Below are 18,983 nucleotides of genomic sequence, written 5' to 3'. Positions count from 1 at the left end.
TTTTTCTAAGCTGCATATTATCAGCTGATCCGATCAGCAGATAAGCCGCTAAAAGCGCTAATAGTGCTAATCCGTCAATGGGCTTGCTTTGCAAGACGAAAAAACCGCTAGACGAAGAGAATCACAGAACAGATTCTTTTTGTCTTGCGAGGCACCACTGTAGTTGGTTGACAGGCAATGATTTCAGGAGGCACGATCAAATGGAAGCCATATTTTCAAACAAATATAACTACAGTGAAAAGCAGATTAGGAGAAAGATCAAAGCAGTCTCAGAAATGAAGCTGTGTACATTTGACTGGTGCATTGGGGATTTGGGACCAGGGTTAAAAAAACAAACTTAGCTTTTATCTTCTTTAGTGGAATCTATAAAATGAAGCTTTGGGGGACAGGGAGAAGAAATCAACTCTTTCAAAAGTGTTGTTGGAAGATATACCCAGAGGATTCAGTAAAAGTAGGTTTGGATTTATTTAATTTTTATAGTAAATTTAAAAAAAAGCTAAGTTTAAAACCAATGAGTCCTATATGACTAAGTTGTCGCACTAGTAGAAACCAGCAGAACTAGCACAGTTAGACCTCCCCACCCCCCCACCCCAAAGATCTGCTCTGGAGGGTGGAGAGAAGCCCAAAAACACCACACAGTGTGGGAGGGGAGGGAGATTATGCTGTTGGAACAAGCAGTTTATTGCCCAAGGAAACACTCTTCTTAGAGCTAATCTTACGTTTTTTCTAATCAGCCTATCTGGGCATGCCCTGATATTAACCCATTTTGCTGTAGTTATCACTTTTTGCTACAGTTCGACGGTTTTCACAGGCTCCTCCCCCTCCCAACATACATGAACTCAATATAAGCTATAGCAGGAAGCAAATTCACACTGCATCCAAAACAAATTTACAGCCTAGGACTTCCCCCAAAGAATCCCGATACCTGCAGTTTCCTTTTCATAGAGCTACACAGTTCCCAGCACACTTAACAAAACTTCCCAGGATTCCTTGGGGGATGTCATGGGTTTTAAATGTATGTTGCATTTCCAGGGTATATTCAAGCATCTGTAACATTGTTAGGCTTCCCACCCCCTCATTTTAGAGCATCATCTGTTTGAGAAAAGAAAAAACTGAACAAGAGACCAATTAACATCTTGATTTTTTTAATAGCTTTGTTCTGTGGTTTGACCACAGCTCCTTAAGAACAAGCATAAAATCTGTATTTAAAACTAACAACAGCACTTAGAGCAACATTTTCCTTTAAAAGTATTGCAATAACAGACCTTAGGTCTAAAAACTAGAACATCACCATTTGCTCAGTTAAAAGGAGGCAGGTACACAACTGCTGAAATCTTTTTCTGCATATAACTGGAAGTTACATTAGAAATTAAGCAGCAAATTGAGGTTAAAGGGAACAACAGAAGCTTAAAGCAAGTTAAGATTCCTTGTAGTTTCACATGAACCACTACCAATAAGTTTGAATAAAAACCACGTTTTTTTTATCCCCCCCCAGATAACTTTAAAAAAGTTTAAATGAAAGACTAAATATTGTAGATAGTGCTGTATTATTTGTATTTTTGGAATAACTTCAAAGAAAATGAACACACACAAACAACCGAGGCAGACATAAGAGCAGAACATATGACCCAGTTTGGAAAGCAACAAATCATATGCACCTTATTGTGTAACACAGATTATAGGCTGGAAAATTAACACTAAAATAATAATAAAATGTACTGAAAGCAGGCATGAATGCAGCTGTAAATTCAGTATCTAATAGCCAAGTTAGTGTGCAAACAATAGAAACATTATTTGCTATTTGAAGACCAAGGTCTCTGGTAATGTGTAAATTGCTTTAGTACTGCATGTAAAGAAAATAGTTACTCTGATAAAGTCTGTTTTAATTTTTGCCGTCTTAACAACATGCCTTTGAGCTCTTGTTCCAGAGGGAAAGGGTTTGGTTGTATGCAGGTTGTTTGGGGGGGGGCGGCTAAAGTTTGATTTAAAATGATAGATATCTAATAAGTGGCAAAGTCTGAATGGAGCTCCAGGTCTACTTGACAAGTTTTTATCTTATCTTTCCTCACTGCAGATTCAAAGCAGATTGATTATTTTTAAAAAGAAGGGTTTTGAGGGTTTGGGGGTGTTGGTGTTTTTTTTGGTCCAATGGGTATAAAACATTTTGTTATTGCAATTTTCAACCTGCATGCTAAACACCACCCTGCACACAGTTCACTAACATGCAAGGTTTCATCTACTCTGGAGAACATCACAATAGCGCAGAGTGAGCAAGAAAATGGTCAGCACAACAAAAGTTTAAAAGATTAGCACTCCATCTCCCAACCAAATGAACAAACAATATTTAAACCGTGCACACAAGCTTTTGGGAGGCTACTTAAAAATATCTAGTGTGGGTGTGGAGGTGGAAGAACAGAACAGATGGCAAAAATATGAAAGCGCCACAAACACCACAGTACTTGGGGATAGCAATTAGTATCCTGGTACAGGATAGAAGTATATATTTCCTAGAAGGATATCAACAAGCAAAACTGCAGGCCTGGTACAGAAGTAACGATATGCTAGTAAGAGCTTAACAAAGAACACATTTCTGAACTCGTTTGGCCTTGTTGACCTCCACTGTGAAAGACAATGCAGACTGCTTCTCAGATTTGGATCAGTCCTCCAGCAATGACCTAGATAATGATTGCTGACAAGGGCAGCCAAACAAAACAAAACAAAAACTTTTTAAGCACAGCCTTTGAAAGCCACAATGTCTCCTGAGAACACAGCCACCACGAGACATGGAGGACTTCTCTTCATTCCTGTAAATTAAGTCAACAAAGGTGTGGTCAAGGATCAATTTGTGGTCCAGCTTTGCTAGGGGTGGGGTAGAAGAGACCGACTGGGATAGTTCTATTGAGTTTAACCTGAAAGGCATCCACATCATCACCGAGTCACTCAAGAGGAGGAAAACATAGACTTGTTAGAGGAACGAATTTCACACTCTTTGAGTAACAAGGTCATTCTGCACCTGTGAACCAACAAGGATATTGAAAAGGGTTCCTTTAAAAAGTAATAATAATTACAATATTCTGCTGTCTTCAACACTAAAAACCTGCCTTAGTTTTTTCTGAGGTATTTGCTTTGCCTAATAAGCCTAAGCTGCAGAAGCAGGATACAGTGCAGACAGATGGTGAACTTGTACTGCCAAGGCAACCTTGCTGAGCACAGCACCTGCCACACCAAACAATATTTTCCTTGTTCTCATCAAGGGTCTAAGTCCTGTCTCATTATCCAAATTAAAAACAAAGTCGCACAAGCAAAAAATAAAATAAAAAATGCAATAGACTCTTTCATAAGAAAAGAAACAAAAAAATCCATTGGCCAGAAAAAGAGGTCTTGCAAGAAAAGTAGCTTGCATCCTTCAAAAGTCACCATAACGTCAATCATTCCCAAGTTCAACCTGCAATGGGCAACCAGAACCTTTTAAAATCTTGTCTCACTCATCTCACTCACACACACACACACACACACTGAATGGACAAGTTGGGAAGACACATCAAGATGGCAGTGCTTGTGTTCACTAAAATGAAAAGTGCATGAAAGTTTGTGGAGTGGGGAAGCTGCAAAATTCTGTTATTTTTGTGGGAGGGTAGCAGCAGTATGTGTTATTCCTTATATCACTTGGGTTATAAGGACTGGATATCACAGTGACCAGCACATTCCCACCAATTCGCCCCCCTTAAGATCACACACCAAATTTAAAATGGCCAAAAATAAAATAAAATCCTGCTTCTGTGAAACAAAAATGCTTGTCCATCTTACATTTTGAAGGGTGGTTTGGAATTAAGTTCCTACTTTAACCAAATCTTATTTTAAAATGTTGGCATTTCAAATATAAGCGTTCTTAGGATTCAGCCCATCTCTAGGTTGATCATGTCATAAATAACAAAAAGAAGCCAAGGCTGGTCTAATCTCATAACAAGGAAAGCAACAAGGAAAAATCAGAAGCTAGCTACAACGTTAAGTATTTATGCATTTAAAGTGACACACGCAACCACCACTCACAAGTGACTCCTTACAGCAGAGATGCATCAAGCAACCAATTATCATCAACAGGCTAATAATCAAAAGTGGTTTGTTCAAACTTTTTTTCCCCTTATAGTACTTTGATATTTCATAGGAAAATAAAAATACATGGGACTTCTCGTCCTTTGTATGCATTCTTTTGCAAATTCTTACAAAAAAAGGACGAAGCACATAAGTAGGCATTCACAAGTTCTATGCCTTTTTGTGTTTAAACAGTTATCTTCTATACATTATGTTACAATATTAACAATGGGTTTTGTTTTGTTTTGTTTTTCTACCCATTGGGTAGGATATGTGCATAATATATTCATGTTATATACAGCACCCTTAAAAATCAAAATTGAAGAGACGGATGACCAAAAAAAGCACCATTTTCAGTGAGGCACAACAAAGCTGGCTCGATTCAAAGGATCATTCAAGTCACTGGGAATGTTTCTACTGATTTCAATGGCCTTTGAAGTTTCAAGCCTAGAGAGTGCAAGGGGGATGTTCCTGAACTTGAGGCACCTTAGTTGCTTATGAACTATAATCGTGCATACCTCCAAATGATATATTTTATACACACATGTATACATTTAAGTCATATCCCTTTTGTAACGTATGGGACAAACACAGACAAAATATTTATTTATTTGAAGGGCAAAGAGATGGGGTGGGGAGGGAAATGGAAATGAGATCCTAGCACATACCATGTTGTATCCGAACAAAGAACCTCACATACCAACTCTACTTAAAGCAGCAGCAGCAACAATACTGCAACAAACAGCCTGATCCTACACAGAATTACATCAAATTAAACCCATGCCAATTTGAATGGAACAGACTTTCATCAATACAACTGGACGACTCAACAGCCATCATTGTCAATACACACGTTTGGTGGGACTGGAATAAAAGATATTCCCGTAACCCAGTGGACAGTTTTCTAGCATTAAAAGGGAGTTGGATATTATTCAGTGTATTGGATTTCGAACCACCAAAATTCATGTAAGCTGGGGAAAATATTTGTGTTTGGCCTTGTTTAAGACATGTTCCAACTAGTCTCAGCACTTCCATTTGTTCTTCAGAACAGAAAGAAGCAATAAAAGACAGTATGAGAGCTTTCACCAATATATTTGTAGTTCTAACATTTGACACTGGTGGTTGTCATCACTGTAATATAATCAGAAAAAAATTAAACCAGGCAAATGAATCACCTAAAAAAGTAAAGCCACCTTCAAAACTGGCATTCAAAAGGCAATTTACCATACACACTACTGACTTCAGCAGAAGTATATTGAAATAAAGTAGTGAGTAAGCCTGTCTATTATGGAAAGTCCGTAAGTGAAATGGCTAGTTTGGCCATAAAGTATACCTTTTCACTACAAGTCAATAATTGGATAATCCAATTACCTTCAGAGTGCTTTTAAGAGTATGCCCCTCGGGTGCCAGGGATGGAGGGTACAATTCAGTGGGGGGGGGAATAAATTCTTATTTTGGCAAATGATTGGTGGTTCTTCGGTCAACATAACTGAAGAATGTCATTGTCTTCTTATACCTTGTCACAGAAAACTTACTTGTCTTAAGCCATTGGGGTCATCCAAATTGCAAGCATCAGTCTCCATATAGGGGCCTCTTTATTTTTAAGGAACACTTGTTTGACATAGTCCCCAAAGCCTGTAGCAAGCATTTTTCCAATATATACTAAGTAGCCTATCCATCAAGGAAAATGTATATGAATGAGCCCTGTCTCTAGGAAGATTTGGAACAACAACAATAGCATTCTATTAATTAGAGTTAATTTAGGAAGGGAAATCTTCCATGGAGTTCTACAATACAAGAAAAATTAAGCCTTGCTTGATGGCCTTAGCCATATATATTTTCAAATCCAATTCTAAGCACTAGTAGCAGTAGAAACTACCTGACAGCCACAAACTTCCCCCAAGGATCATACAAGAAGAAATTACTTTTGCCATGCCTCCATTCAAAGAATGGGAGGAAAATTGCATTCTTCCTAACCAAATCTAGGCAGACACATACACAAAGGTGCACATACAGGTTGGGGGAGGCAGACTTTTGAGAAAGAAAATAATGGATTTAACAGAATTTTTTAGTAATATTCGCTGACAAGCAAACAGTGAAATGAAGGCAAAGAGCGGATTTTTTAAAAAGAAAAGCCTTTGCTCATTTTTCTTTAGAAAGGTAACGATCCAAATTAAAAAGCAAGTATTGACCAAACTACACCCACAGACAAGGTAGTGCTTGTGTGGTGTTGCCGATTCTGCTTCCATAGGTTCAAAAGGATGCTTTTCTACTTGCATCAATCCAAAAGTAGTCCTGGACAGGACACTTGCAAAGAAGAGAGATCTTGGATGGAATGAAAGTTCTCGCACATATGCCTGGGTGGGAGGTGGGGTAGCAAGAAATATAAAAAAGGACCCCTGGACAGTTAAGTCCAGTCAAAGGCGACTCATCTCACTTTCAGGCCGAGGGAGCTGGCGTTTGTCCACAGACAGCTTTCCGGGTCGTGTGCCCACATGACTAAACCGCTTCTGGCACGAATGAACACCATGACAGAAACCAGAGTGCACAGAAACGCCATTTACCTTCCCGCAGTAGCAGTGCCTAATTATCTACTTGGCACTGGCATGCTTTCAAACTGCTAGGTTGGCAGAAGCTGGGACAGAGCAACGGGAGCTCACCACCACCGAGCAGATTCAAACCTCTGACCTTCCGATCAGGAAGCCCAAGAAACCCAGTAGTTTAGACCACAGCGCCACTTGTGTCCCAGCAAGAAATATATGAACAAGAAGAACATATGAAAAGAAGAAATAACTAGAAGTAATCACCTGACCAAATACTTGTTGCATTCTCATGACAAACACTTCTGCCTTTTACCAGCTCCTCTCAAATTTGAAGCTCTAAGGGCAAAAAGGCTTAATTAGTTGATTCTGGAAAAGTACTGAAAAGGTTTCTAAAATCTGAATAGATAAGACATTCAATGTATCTACAAAAGCAAATATTGAAGTGATATATAGAAATTCCATTGGCTTCACAATACTGCCATTTGGAAGTTATGTCAAAATAACACCTTGAACAATTGTGTGCATTGCACATTATTTTAGAGACTTTTTTTTTTTTACCGAGTTAAGAGTTCTAATATTTTCAAAGGGTTCCACCACCACTACCACCTCCATGCCTATAAAGCAAAGGTAGCATTGTTTCACAACAAAGTTTTCCTCCAAATTAAAAAGATATATAAATGAAGGTTATTTTTTTTACTAAAGCTATCCAAAAGTTGGAATATGAGAGATGTTGTAGCAAGGGGTTTGATTTGTATGGGGGGAGGAAACACCTCTGCCTCCCTAGTTTAGTCTGTAGCTGGAAAAACAAATGCCTTAATATTATGATTCTGTGTCATACATTACACAGGCACAAGAACAAAAATAAATTATAGTGTGATAACACAATATTTTCAGAACAGCAAAGTGATTGGGGTTTTTTCTTGGCCAAGGAGCATGCAGTTAACTGAGCAGTATGATATCTCTTTGACATATGAAACTGCAGGGGCAGTTTTGAGTTTCTGCATGCATGATGTTTCAAAACAAGAAAACAGAATTTCTAGCAGTCATGCTATGGTGCAGCTTCAGCGGACTGAAGACTTACTGCATCCTGATGACACCACCTGCCCCTGTTGATTTAGCATTATCATGCCAAAACAAGAAAAGTGGTACCAACCAGAAACAGTATCTGTTTGTTGCACATTACAAGTCACTGTTCTGGAATGTGTCTACTGAGCTGATGCTCAAGACTGCCATTTTGATTAGCAAGAATAAATGTGAAGACTGGTAAAGCTCCTGTGTGGTTTGCATATGTTAGTATCACTCCAAACCCACAAATCTAGATGCATCTTTAAACGTTCTACATACAACTAACTCATTGTGCAAAGTGGTGTGAGGTTATGGTATACAAGGAATGCCCCTATTTCATAAGCAAATCCAATCAGTATTTTGTGTAAAGGAACTGGAAGACATAACAGATGTAACTTAATTTCATGCCCAACACGGAACAAGTAGGAAGGAAGCCCTGAAAATGTACACGGAGTGCAATGAAATAAGTAGCTCCCATTGGTACTTTCTTATAACACTTAACTTTCACTTTTAAACTGCACAATTAAAAGTCCTAAAGCAACTTCTTAAATTTAGGCTAAATTATCTTACCACCTTAAGCCCCTCAGTTCACCTCAGTTCACTTGTGAGCTAGTTCTGAGCTAGAATTCTTCTAGCGTTCTCAGTAGGAATCGCCACATAAACCTTTATCATTTCCTTCCTAGGAAGAGGCATTTATAACATTTTAAATAGTGATCCCATATATGCAGGCCTTGAATAAAGTCTGTTAATACTAGTGAATTTCTCTCTCCTCCACAGGAAAAAGGGAAGATAACACTGCAAATTCTGAAAGAACTAGATTTAGATACAATTGATTTTCAAAACCAATCAAAGAATGGTGCAAAATAGTTTAATTTGTACCAAACTAAAAGCAATTTTAAAAGTCAAGTGTTCCTTGATTGTACATGGCCTCAAGCCCTAGTTGAAAGAAGCTTGAGAGGTGAAAAAGGAAACTATTTTTTTCATTATTCTCCTGCATAACATCTGACGTTTGGGGGACTGCCACACACTAACAGAAAAATGACAAGGGATAATCCTCAAAGTTGGGTTTTAATCCCCTCTTGCATATAGTCTACAAAAAAATGGAGCAGCCAGTTTCCACACATCCCTTCTGTCCTAGGTTGGTTTGAGCATCTTCTCTATAAAGAGAAGATGCTCCCTTTTGAATGATGCTAAACATGAAAAGGTTTGGGGCCTTGATTTTGTGGTCTATACACACTTTGCATGTTTCATATTGCTAGCCTTTGGGCAGGACCAGCCCTACGCCGACACAGAGACAGCCACTTCAAGCAGCTGATTTTGGGTAAACTGAAAGGGCAACAAACTGTCTCTGTGCTTTTAATGCTAAGGAGAGGGACCACCTCAGGTATCAAAATAATCTTGACCAGCTTTTGCTATGATTTGCCAAGACTTGGGTGCAATATTTGGGAGCAGGCCTCTGTCGTGCTTGTCTGAGGCCGGGGGTGGGAGTCTTGTTGGAATAAAGTTATAAACTCAAAACACTGTAGGTCCAGCAGGCCACTGGCGAGCCCCCCCCCCCCCCCAGTTTAGCAATCCGAGGCCTGGGGCAAATGTATCTGGCTCCCCCCCGCCCCACAAGCTACATGGGCCTGCTTGGAAGAGTACTTGGTTTCAGATGTAGAGTTGATGATATTTTCAGCTTAGAACTGATTTTTAAAACTCATCCTGCACCAAGCCAGGATTTTTTTTGATTTAAGAAATTATCTTGCATTTTAAACATAGCAGTCCACCCCTTGACATCCCTTCCCACCTCATTCAAGAATATCTGCCCCCCCAAAAAAAAGAATCCATGCCACATTAAGTCTTGTCCTGAAGCAAGTACAAAGGATGCACAAAGCAGCACATTAGAATTTACGCACTTCTAAGCTCACTAGCAATTCTCATCCAAGATGCTATACAAACTTTGTTCTCATTAATGAACCTGGGATCAAATTATGTCAGGAATGCCCTTGCAGGTGCGAAAAAGGACAGCAACAAAGGAGAAACGTCTCAATACTCACAGATGCAGCAAAGGAAAAAGAAAGAAAGAACCCAACAGCCAGCCAAATAGAGATTGTCCCAGCTCAGGACGACATTAATGTGTTCTCATATATTTAAGTTGGAGATTATGTAAGTATAAAGGAGAAAGATGTTTCAGCCTTGATACTGCTTAGACGCATAACGATGGGCCATCTCATGGGTAAGCATCTGCTCATGAATATGCATATATCTTTAAGCCCTCACGCCAAATGCATGAACGATGTAGAGCTTTCTGAAATAATAAAACCTTTGAATAAACACAGGAAATCGGGAGAGCTCAGGACCTTGTGGCAGCCACCTAGAAATAATCCTAACCCTCTGCAGATCAGTGCTTAAACTTAACACTAGACCAAATCCAACAGCATTACCTTTTATGGAATACATTCTTGGCAAAGCAGAGAGGAAATTTGGAGTCCAGGTGATCTAATGCCAACACCTACTTGCACATCGGTTGTTCCAATAAGTACCAGTTTGTCAGCTGAGTTCCAATTAACGACTGCTGAAATGCAAAGACCTTAGAGGTTTGAATAAATTATCAGATAATACAACAGGAGAAACTTTCTACAGATGCAAACTAATTTAACACATGTGTAAACTTTAAATCCAAATTATAATATAAAGGTATGCCCCATCTCTAACAATTTAATTCTGTAATATTAAGTTCAGAAACGTCTCACTTGGAAATCACATTAGGCAGGAGCTGAAGAACAGCTGGTCATTTAGTCTCACTGAACAGAGTCCAATGGATATTATTAAATGGATACTACTAAATCACCTTATAAGCTTATCTCCCTTGAAAGGAACAGCATTCACAAAAAGCAAGAACTCCAAGATAGCCGACTTGTAGTGGCTGTTCACACAACTAAGCTATCACGAGATATTTAGTTAACACGTGACAGACAGAGGTATGCAAGTCAGCCCCGCTTACTTAGATGAGAAAAAGAGCTTTTAAATCATGGCTACTTTAGGACAATGAGGAAGTGGGCTCTGGTCAGCTCACAAAAAGGTTCTGTGGTTTTAGATTATTATCTAGACTGTCCCACAAGCTAGTCATCAAGTCCACAAGCCACCTTAGATTAATGAAAGCATATTTACAGAGAAAACATCTAAAGCACAGATACACCACACATGCTGATTTGGCATAAAAACTCTGCATAGATCAGAGACTCCGTTCGGCAATCAGGTTTCAATCTTAAATTCCTTTAGTTTGTGAAGTTCAACAAAAATCCAAACTTCATCAAGCTGAGCAAGGGCTACAGTGCAGGTCATTACAGTAGTTGGTGCACCTGTCAACTGTTCCGAGTTTGCAAAATGGTGCCCTTAACGACTATAGAAAAGGGAGACTTCCAAGGGAAATCTTTGCCATGCAGCTATAACTCTCTCAGGAATATCAAAATTTAAGACGTTTTCTTTTAAAGTTCATTTGTTAACTGCATTTGAAGTACCTGTTTGTGCTTTGTGTGTGCTTTGTTTTCACAACCAGTCTCCTTTGGAATACCTTCCAATTTCATTTGCAACACAGGTAATCAATCACAGAATGAAATACAAATTCACTGGGATTCCTTAGGCTGCATTTTTTTTAAAAAATAATAATAATATATATGATACAGTTCTAAAGTGATTTTCAAAAACATGACACAGCATGATCCTAAAAACAAGTTTACACAACTGTTTGCACACTCGACATAAACCAGTTCAGATCAGTGCATGAAGACATGATTAACCAATTACAAAACTGATTACCGTATTTTTTGCACCATAACACTCACTTTTTTCCTCCTAAAAAGTAAGGGGAAATGTCTGTGTGCGCCTACAGATTTTCCTCCTCTAAAAACTACGTGCGTGTTATGGTCGGGTGCGTGTTATAGAGCGAAAAATACGGTAACTCAGATTCCCATAGCATTCTAATGGTGCAAGCTCTTCAAACGACCACTTTAGCATTGTCAAACTAGCAGAAGAAATGGAAGCTACTAGGGAAAGGGCTTACAGAGGTCTGATCTAGCACACAAAAGATAATAGGAAAAGCACAACAAAAGTGCAATTTAACAGCAAAAACTCATAATGTATGTTTAAACCATTTATTGTAGGATGTCAGGCTATGCAACTGATTATGGGTTCCAGTGAAGATAAAAATCTGCAGAAGCTTTAAGTAACAAGGACACTGCATTATTATTTTTTAAGAGAGGGGGACAAGCAATAAGATTTAGTAATAATCACACACAAAAAGGTAAATGCATCTGGCATTTTTATCTGCTTCTAGTTAAACAAATGGCTTATAGCAAAAACCACCTAAAGGAAACGTCTGTAATTTCACATTTGCTTTCTTCCACTCATAAATTTCTAAGACAACTTGCCAATGTCCCGTTTGAATGCAAAAATTATTGCAAAAGGTAACATGTTAAGATGTCTTTTGCTGTTTATTTATTTATGGAAAATGGTAAAAGATCTGATTAAATCAAAGTCCCCGTTCAATGATTAATCAACAGAAGCCTAGACAAATTTCTGAAGAGGGTTCCTAGGGGCTAATCATTATTCCACAGGTGAAAAGACAACATATAGAAGAACTTCATGTAAAACAGTTCTCATATAGTGCAAATTTAATACACTTGTATCACAACACAAATTAACTCCTCGTATTCATCTAGGTTTTTCCCTAACTTTATACCTTGGCACACAAAACAGAAATGCTGAGTCAGATAAAAAATTCACACTTCTGGGAGGGCGGGGTAAGGATAGCAAACTGGCCAATTTTGCCCCCATTTAACTAGTAACCCTTTCTTGTCCTCTTCTTTTAGCCATTCACTCAATATAAAACTGGCTGTGTAAGCCATATTTCTGTGCTAAGTTACCTCTTATAATTAAATAAATTCAAATAGTTTATTTAAAATAATAATAATATATTCCCCCACCCACCCCCAAAAAGAAAAGTAGAACACTGCTCATGGCCAAACTGAATGGAAGGTTGTAGTTGCTTCAAACCACTTTTCATGCAATTCCCCTGAAAGGAATCAGAAACAACAGCTTTGCACGTTTGGTTTTACGAAACCGCATCACATGAAACTTAAAACAATATTGTGCACAGGGGCATAGAAACCTCTACCATGCTCCTGCTTGATTCTTCCATCTCTCTTCAAGTGCATATGGAAAAGGAAACTAGACAAGGTTTCCTGGTTTCCTGTCTTTGCCTTTAATTGGGACTATTGTGCTCTCCGAATTGTTCTGTTGAAACTGAAGTCTGCTCCCCCTATGTGACGAAGGAGGGGCGTTGCTTTGCTGGTGATGGAAAAAAGAGGAACCTGGGTAATGCCCCATGACCTCACTGTAAGTCGGGGGTGGTCCTTCCATCCTTCCATTACTGCTATAATTGGTTGCACTTATGCCCGAATTGCTGCTTGGTGGGCACGGGCCCCCATTGTACATTGAAATGTCTATCAAGTCGCTGTCAAAGATAGTTCTGTTGGGTGGTGCCCTCACAGATTCTCTGTTGAGTTCCATCTGTTGTTCTGGGTCCCGAAGCTGCAGAGTGCATGGCCCTTGGTATGGGGGCGGCTCTTCACCATCGGAGAGGGAGATAGTAGGAGGGAGGTCAATCTCGTGCTGCATGTATGGGTAGGTTGGCTGGAAGCGGCTGAAATGTTCCCTCTGCATAAAGGATGGAGCAGTAAACCTGTCTCTGGACCGTGGGGCATACATGATCTGCAGTGTGAAGGAGGAGGCATCAACTAATCAATAAAGTGAAAACCTAGTTCACACATGTGTTAGACATACTCAATACAGAGACACATAACAGGTGTGGGGTAGAATAATGTGGAAACAGCATCATAAAGGGTTATTTTCCTGGGTGACGTTCTCCAAGATGTCTTATATAACCCAAGCATCTGGGCCAAGGAAAGGAGTTTCAGTCATAGGACAAGACTTCTGCAAACAAATTTGATTTAAGCAATCAGACAAATTGAATGAATTCCAAAACCTAGGAAACTTCTGATCCAAAATTATATTCTCTACTGGGTCTTTGATTCGATTCCTTGAACCCTAGCCAGTGTACAACACCTGAGGAGGACCCATGGCCCAAGGAGCTCTACACAAGCAACTACAGTGGTACCTTGGTTTACGAACTGAATCCGTTCTGGAAGTCCATTCTTCAACCAAGGCGCGCTTTCCCATAGAAAGTAATGCAAAATGCATTCATCTTTTAAAAACAACCCCTAAATCAGCAATTTAACATGAATTTTACTATCTAACAAGACCATTGATCCATAAAATGAAAGCAATAATCAATGTACTGTACTGTAAAATAAAACAGTATTGTGGATGATAAAAATGAAAACTAAAAAAAATTCTTACCTGCACTGATGATAGTCATTGTTTGGATGGGGGGCTTTTATCCATTTCCGCAGTCACACAATCAATCAATCAGTAGCTGAACTGGGATCCACACAGATTCCCCCCTCTGTGGGAAATGCTCCCTAGAGTGCACGCCTCCCGCAGCAGCATTGGGGGGGGGGGAGCTGTGCACTTGCAAACCAGCTGGCTGGCGGGAACGCAGCTTCCCTCCCTCGCGGCTGCGGGAAACACCATGACAAACCCCTTCTCCACTGCCGGACAACGGAAGTGTGGCACTCAAAATGGAAGTGGACCCCCAAACAGTGTACATTTGGATTCCAAAAAAAGTTCGTTAACCAGAACAGCTTCCAGTTTTGAAGTGTTCGTATTCCAAATAGTTTGTGAACAAGGCTGTTCGTAGACTGAGGTACCACTGTACAAACCACTTCCTCTCTCAAAGATCCCACTTATTTTGGGAAACTGTGTGGAAATCTACACACTTGAAGCATAGGCGTTAGGGGTGTGGGGTGCCCGGGCACTGGGCTCTCAGGGGTGCCAGACCAAGAGTCCAGGGCCCAAGAGTTGAGTCCAGGGAAGAGCCCATCCGTCCGTTGGAGTGCCGCGGTGGGCTCTTCTGCTGCGGGAGGCTCTGCGATGTGAGTTCGGGGGCGACTGAGCTAGTGAGACACTGAGGCAGCCGGCCAGGCGGCTCTGCCCTCCTGCGCACCTGGGACTGGGCAACCTTGGGGGGCGGATCTTTGCACCCCAGCACCACATATGCTTAAGACTTGAAGTTAAGTTGAACTGACAGAAATTGACTGCAAAACTGCAGTCACAGCACAAGGGGGAAATATGTGCTATATTAACAAAAACGTAGTTTCTGGAAGATCTGAAGTGTGAATGAGAGCTTACCTCGGAAGCTCCCCGACGTGAAGATGAGCTGTCAGAAGGCCACAAACACCCCTCCTAGCACAAGAGAGAAAACGAGAGAACACTTAGCTTCTGAACAAGGTTTCTTATTATACTTTTATGATATTAATGCTCAACATCCTAGTCAACTTCACATCATTCATGTTTTGCTCTAACATTTACATACTCAAAGAATTAGGATATATTTATTTCCTCCAACGGCAGATACAGTGATTCAGTTCCAATTAAGCCAATGGGCCTGGCCTACTAGTAAACGTAGCTTAAGAGCCTGACCCTGTGTGCATTTGCTCCGAAGCAAGTCCAGCTTAGTTCCACAGAACGTAAGTGCACAACATTCCAGTCTATGTCAGTTTACACCTCCAGTTTAATTAAACTGGTCTTGTAACACAGTCCAGTGAATACACACTCTGAATAAAAGTATTCTCTCTTTTTCAGCAAGCCTGCCACTTGCCAAAGGGAACATTTAGAAGATACTTACTTTGTCTTACCAGTTTCTAAAAGTACCATACATAAAAACTAAAAACCATCTAAAAGAAGTAGAAGATGGCTTGTAAAACCAGTAGTTGCAGGTTTCATCTGACAACAAAGCGCATGAAAATCGCACTCAAATATGCTAGTTGACATGCAATGGGGCTTTTTGATCCAGTTTCCGTGGAAACTCAACTGCATCAATGAAAATAAACTACGGTAAAGATTTTATAGCACTATATTTGTAGATTCTCTCTAATCTCTGCCCCTTCTTTATGCCTGACTCCAATATTTCTGTGGATCATTCCTTCTGTTATAATATTCCTTTTTTTTTTTTACTGATCAGCCCATCAGGAAAACTGAGGCACAAACTTTAAGCCAACTAAAGAGAAAGAGAGCGAGCTTCCATCTTCAGATTTGTTTCCATCAAAGCTATGAATATGAAAATGTTCATTTAGGGTTATCCCACGTCAGAATCTTCATTTTGCATTTACATGGCTAGGGCCCCTAAGGCCAAGAACCCTAACTGGGCAGGAAGGAGGGAGCACATAAAGGTCACTGCTAGGCTACAAACTTCACTGTTGCTAGCTAAGGTCCCAATATTGACACTCCTAACGAAGTTAATTATCCCAATGTGAAATGTACTCTTTCTGTAAATAAACCCATTATTGAAGTGAGGTAATGGTTTGTTATCATGAAAACAAGCTCATTTAAATCCGCTCAGAAATAGAATTTTGCCAGGACTGTCTCTTTGTCCTGGATCTGGGTCCAGCTATTTGCGCTCACCAGTGGGAGCAAAGTACAATGCTAATTGCACCAAACAGGCTGTGGTCCATCTGTCCTTAAGAATGCTTTGATGCTAAAGATGGCATGAATAGACCAAGTCGACACAGTTTAGGATTTCTCCTTAGTATTTGAACAGTCTTATGTGAATCCCTCACCCACTTCACCATAGAAATCAACGTTTAAATAGGTACTTGCTTGGCCTCCATGGCAAGAAACCAATTTTTCCCCACCCAAAAAACAACAACCCCAAAGCCTGAGAGGAATCTTGCCTATCCACACTCCTGAGAAATGAAAGACACATACAGCACACATAGCATTCCAATGCATTTCCCCAATGTAGAAGGCCCAGAAAAGAAGCTCAAGGACTCCTCAGCTTTCTTAATTTCTTAGCAGAGGAAAGCAGGCTCACGGCATTCCTAGTGCCTCCCATTTCCTGGATGGGAAGACCCTATCAGCTGGATGGCGAAGTGGGGTAGATTTCCCATGGAAACTTCAGTTTCTTCAGTTCAATGCATGGATGCCAATTGCAAATACAATTGCAGCTTCAAAATTAGCTTTATTTACTAAATACAAGTAGAATAAACACACAAAATTTGATCACCCTCTAGGGTGGCAGAACATTCCACAATGCGAAAATCCAAACTACTCTTAATTTCCATGGGACAATTTCCCCCCCAAAACCCAACATCACAGCAGCTGGGAAGTGATTTCTGTGCATATTCTCTTTCCCCCAGAGAAACAGTTGTAACATGCAATTGCAGTAGTATATTAAGAAAAGGAGCAGGTGACCTGAGCAGAGAGTGGGTGGCAAGTGGGAAAGAGACACCTTAGTTCATATTTGCAAAACTATCTTAAAATGGGGTCCATCATAATTTCTTCAGGTCTCTGTTGCATTTACAGTGCCTGCTGTGATTGTGATTGCTGCTGCTGCAGTTTCCTACCACTTCTCTCTACATCTTTTATTCCCTTTTCCCTTTAGTCCTAGTCTCTGGCCAGAGATTTCTGCTTGAAGAACTGTACCCATAAAGCATCCTCTGCTAATGAAATTAAGGAAAATTCAGATGTAAGCCTAAAGGCTAAAACAACCAAGCCCCTTCCAAAGGGCCAAAGAGAAGCAGGTGCTGCTCACAAAAGAGGCGGTCCAGGTCTAAGATGCTCAAACCGGAAAATTAATGTCACGGCAAGGCCCCAAATTAGTTGCAAATACTGTAAATCTACTCTTTCAAGACACAACAGTAATTCAAATCAACTGTCTCAAAACCTGTAATTCTTAATACTTATTGGCCTCATACAGATGCAATGAATTACATAAACCATGGTTTACTGGCCCAGGAGCCTGCAAGCTCACATTCCCTTACTTAGTTTTTAAGGCTACAATCCTGCACCCATGTACCTAGGAATAGGCCTCGTTGATTCAATGGGGCTTGCTTCCAAAAAGATAAGTATGTGATTCATAGACTCATAGAATCCTATAGTTGGAAGAGATCCTGAGGATCGTCTAGTCCGACTCCCTGCAATGCAGGAAAATCCAGCTGTCCCATCCAGGGATCAAACCTGCAACTCTGGTGTTATCAGCACCATGCTCTAACCTACTAGCTATCCAGGCTGCGATTGCACTGTAATCCATAATTTGTCTATTTGAATGTCAAGGGAAACTGGTTGAAGAAACAAGGCACTCTGTGGTGAAGCAGGGCACGTGAGGAGCAGGGGGTGGCGTGCGAGTTCCCAGGCTCATAAAGCATCATTTGTTGGGCTGGGATACTTATGTCTCAACTAGGCCATTGGGAGTTTTCCAAACTGACAATTTTATGAGTAAACCATTTGGGGGAAGGACACTGTTAGGGTGTGACCCAGGGGGCTTGAATCCAAGGTCTTTTGCACCTGGCCCTGAATCTCCCGTCTCTTCTTAGCCTTTATTTTTTTGATAAAAAAAACTTTTTAAAAATTGCATTGCTTTACAAGGCAAATTCTCCTCTGGAAGCTGACCTAAATTTGCATCTATAAATATAAATTAACATATGCAATTTGTATCAAGGGCCTGTGCACTGAGTCATGCTTTTGGGATTGGAAGCTACACGATTTTACAGAGCTTATGACTGCTAGTTAAAGGAACTTGTAAGACGAACAACAGCAGAAAGTCAAGGTGTACCACTTAGAGACCGACTGTGCTTCCAAACACCACTTCCCTATTACATAATAAAAAAGGAAGAGATTTTCATTCTTTCATCTCATGTTCTACTGACTGAGCTACTGAAAGGTGATTTATCAGAGGTGCTTTTTACACACTTGGATCTTGGTCTCCTTCAATTATTAACTTTTAACTCTATTTCAAAAAGAGATGCCATTTGGGGGGAAAACGAAGCACATTTAAAACCTCATTTCTGTAATGCACACACATATACCGATGGCAGGACAGAAGCTCAAAAGTGCCAAGTGTGAAATTAGTCAAAAGGGAGATATTTACATAGCTTTATATTCTGCGCATGTCATGCCTTTGGTGTCAGGAGTAAGGTCAAAGTAGATATTCAGCCACACACCCACACCCCTGGGCTCAAGATCAGGCAAAACAAGCAGAAGCCATGAAGACTAAGATGCAAAAGTTGTCACGTCTCTCAAAAGATAACGCAACACACGTGTTCCTCTGACTGAATAAAAAGTGTGATAATGGTGCATTGCTATAATTACATTAGAAATACAATAAGCAAAAGGATGCGTATA

The 18,983-nt window shown here is 40.1% G+C and overlaps 2 protein-coding genes across 5 annotated transcripts in view; one reads left to right on the top strand and one right to left on the bottom strand.

The window, feature by feature from the left end:
* The window catches only part of FAM210A (family with sequence similarity 210 member A), a 28,442-nt gene extending 25,381 nt beyond the window's left edge, over positions 1 to 3,061 (top strand). Inside the window, exon 8 of the mRNA XM_083518821.1 lies at positions 164 to 3,061. The gene's annotated coding sequence lies outside the window, so the exon portion shown is untranslated. The remainder of the gene's footprint in view (positions 1 to 163) is intronic.
* The window catches only part of LDLRAD4 (low density lipoprotein receptor class A domain containing 4), a 176,804-nt gene continuing 158,949 nt past the window's right edge, over positions 1,129 to 18,983 (bottom strand). For 3 of the 4 annotated variants that reach the window (XM_083518814.1, XM_083518817.1, XM_083518815.1), the window contains 3 exons: positions 14,994 to 15,047; positions 11,639 to 13,454; positions 1,129 to 11,493 (listed from right to left, as the gene is read on the bottom strand). In XM_083518814.1, the coding sequence (XP_083374940.1) occupies positions 12,912 to 13,454; positions 14,994 to 15,047 (597 nt within the window). In that variant the 3' untranslated portion in view covers positions 1,129 to 11,493; positions 11,639 to 12,911. Of the gene's footprint in view, positions 11,523 to 11,638; positions 13,455 to 14,993; positions 15,048 to 18,983 lie in introns of all 4 variants that reach the window. The other variant, XM_083518816.1, reaches the window with a different exon arrangement.

Source organism: Podarcis liolepis, assembly GCF_965112155.1.
Source record: "Podarcis liolepis genome assembly, chromosome: 8".
Classification (NCBI taxonomy): Eukaryota; Metazoa; Chordata; class Lepidosauria; order Squamata; family Lacertidae; genus Podarcis; species Podarcis liolepis.
Note: the sequence above shows the minus strand (reverse complement) of the source record. Positions and strands in the feature narration are given on the sequence as shown.